The 3,004-nt window shown below is 39.9% G+C and overlaps 1 protein-coding gene across 1 annotated transcript; it reads right to left on the bottom strand.

Annotated features, from left to right (window-relative positions):
- Positions 1-100: 100 nt before the first annotated feature.
- LOC108671128 (histone acetyltransferase p300) lies at positions 101-714 on the bottom strand (the record flags this gene model as incomplete). The annotated part of the gene is given in 2 exon segments (XM_018158607.1): positions 101-318; positions 607-714. Coding segments are annotated over 2 exon segments (222 nt in total), but the record flags the coding sequence as incomplete, so codon positions are not given.
- Positions 715-3,004: the final 2,290 nt, after the last annotated feature.

Raw genomic sequence — 3,004 nt, forward strand, 5'->3', positions numbered from 1 at the left:
TAGGTACTTAGATGCTAAAATGGTCAAAGGTTTAGGTACTTAGATGTTAACATGGTCAGAAGTTAGTTACTTAAAGATGCTTAATTGGTCATAGGTTCACCTGTTTGACGTCTCCATTACTCTGCTCCTTGTTCTGGCACTTGTGAGCATGCAGGAGCAGCACCAGCTGCTGCTGGATGAGCTTGAGCTTCTCAAGGTCTGCTGCTGCTCTGGGTTGCGCACCACCGCCAGCAGCAGCTAGTCCACCCTGCACCCCATCAGGTCTGTTGGGCACTGCAGAACTGGTCGGGACCATGGGGCCACCGCCTCCTTCCATCACTGGGGACATGCCAGCAGCATTTGCATTAGTATGTACATCCAGTTGTATCTGCTCCAGCTGTTCTACAAGCTGGCCCAATGCTGCCGAGACGAACAGCATTTACTATTTTAGTAGATTTCCATTATATTATTACTATTTTTTTAAACATTAGCATAATTTTACATTCTATGTTTGTTTGATATTCGTCACTATTGTTTTTGCTCATGACAACACATCCAAAATAGAAGTATATTGAGACAAAATAGAACAGTTGAATTGCAATGGAGTTTAGGTTGCACTATACTTACACATTATGGAGCCAAACCAGGCAAGTAACAGCTTCTCTGTAGCATCAATTAGAGCTTTTGAAATTTAGTCTTTTGAGAGAACTAAACTAACATTTATAATTATGAGTCTGGAAAGAGAAGAGCACAAGTGAGTAAATATAATGTAAGCTGCGGTCACACAAATAATAATTAAAAGTCAGGCAACACCAGTAGGGCATATTAAAGCTATTAAAGCATAGCAGCAAACAAGAGACTGTTTAGTTGCCCTCCCTGCTAGAGTCCTATGAGTAGATTAGTTAAGTAACATGGATACCTGCATCATTAATAGATATTCAATAAAATTTTGAAGTAAATCAGGTAATTTAAAAGTTTTAAAAATCTTTTGTTTAATTTGTTTAAAAGCAGCCACTATCTGTACATTCTAGAATATTCAGCATAATCTGCCTATAATTAATTATTTTTGGCAAATTAATTTGCCTGAGTTTTTTGGAAAAATGTCCATTTCACTTTTTATGCACAGAAGTGAAATATAAAAAAATCACAAGATTTTTTACATTTATATGCGTTTGAGTGATTTAATAAACCCAATTAAAATTTGCACCAGAAAAAGTAAGTTGAAAAAGCTTATTGCATGCATTATTTTCATCTAATATCAAGTATTCTGAACAAGAAGAGGCGATTAAAAAGCGGCTCAAACTAATCTGCATGGGGAGTTGTATCAAAATGTATATATCGTGTATTGGCTCCATTTTCATCCATGAGCCTCTGAACATGATGTAATTTAATAAATTTATGAATTAATGTATACTCTTAATGTATTGTAATGATCTAGAAAAGTATGATAGTCCATTAATTTATGTTATGTATTGGCATATATAGGTTTGGCAATATTTATTCTAAAATTACTATATCTATTTAATATTTAATGTTGCTGTGGTGATCTTTGAGCAAGGTCAAAAATGTAACTTAGTTTTTATGTACATAAACTTGGTATAAAGAAAACATAACTAAATATTTATGACACTTGGTAAGTGTTCAAATATGTAGGCCAGGGTCCAGGTTGAGAGGCCAGGGTTATGGCTGAAAGGCTGGGGTCCTTTTTGAGAGGCTAGGTTGGAGGCTGACAGACCAAAGTCCAGGTTGAGAGCCCAGGGTCGAGATTGAGAGGCCAGGGTAGGGATTGAGAGGCCAGGGTAGAGATTGAGAGGCCAGGGATAAGGCTGAGAGGCCTGAGTCCAGATCGAGAGGCCAGGGTCCAGGCTAGGGTCCATTTTGAGAGGCTAGGTTGGAGGCTGAGAGACCAAAGTCCAGGAAGAGAAGCAAGAGTCCAGGTTGAGATGCAGGGTCGAGATTGACATGCCAGGGTCCAGGTTGAGAGGCCATGGTCCAGGATGACATGCCGGGGTCTATTTTGAGAGGCTAGGGTGGAGGATGAGAGACTAAAGTCCAGGTTGAGAAGCAAGGGTGCAGAGAGATTCCAGTGCAATGGGTCGTCTTTATTGGTTAATTGAGGGAAGGTATTCAAGGTTCTTTACAATCCAAGGGGTTAAATTAAAGATAGCCTCCCAACTCCTCTATAGCCATCCCTGTCCACCGGGTGTTTAAAATTCTCTTTGTTGTTAACTTTATTTAATGCTAATACAAGACTTAATTCTGCAAAATATTTACACTATCAACACGTAATGCCACTATTATCAAACACAAACATCAATACAAACTTCAGACCATATATACACAAACTATCAAGCAGAATAATGAATAAATATATTTCTCATCTATAACAGTATTATCAAAAACTCAGTATTAAAACTTTAATCAATGGATATACTGGCACTGGCAGTGATTTCAAAAGGTATATTATGGCAACCACTCACCAACCACAGGCAGTAGTGTGAATATAGATAATGGCTGATAGGAGATTTGGAATTTGAATCACCACTGACACATAAAATAATGATCTGCAAAAAGGGCAAAGAGAATGAGACAGAGAGCACTGATAAACACAAATATAGATAACAATCACCATGAATATCCAGATTCAAAATAATTTAACATTAACTTGGAACTGGGGGAGGCAGGGAGCGTTACTTCCCCAAGTGAGACCAATCATCAAGGCAACCACTACTCTCCAGTCTCCACCAGCAGTAAGAGCTAAGAGTGACAGCCCAATGAGCCCATAACACCAGGGTTGAGATTGAGAGGCCAGGGTCCAAGTTGAGAGGCCTGGGTTCAGGCTGACCGGCCAGGGAGCATTTTGAGAGGCTAGGCTAGGGTGTAGGCTGAGTTGCTGAGAGATCAAAGTCCAGGTTGAGGTTGAGAAGCAAAGGTCCAGGTTGAGAGGCAGGGTTGAGATTGAGAGGCCAGGGTCCAGGTTGAGTGGTCACAGTCACAGTCCAGGTTGAGAGGTCAGGGTCCAGGT

The sequence above is a fragment of the Hyalella azteca genome, unplaced genomic scaffold, assembly GCF_000764305.2.
Source record: "Hyalella azteca isolate HAZT.00-mixed unplaced genomic scaffold, Hazt_2.0.2 contig13325, whole genome shotgun sequence".
NCBI classification, from domain to species: Eukaryota; Metazoa; Arthropoda; class Malacostraca; order Amphipoda; family Hyalellidae; genus Hyalella; species Hyalella azteca.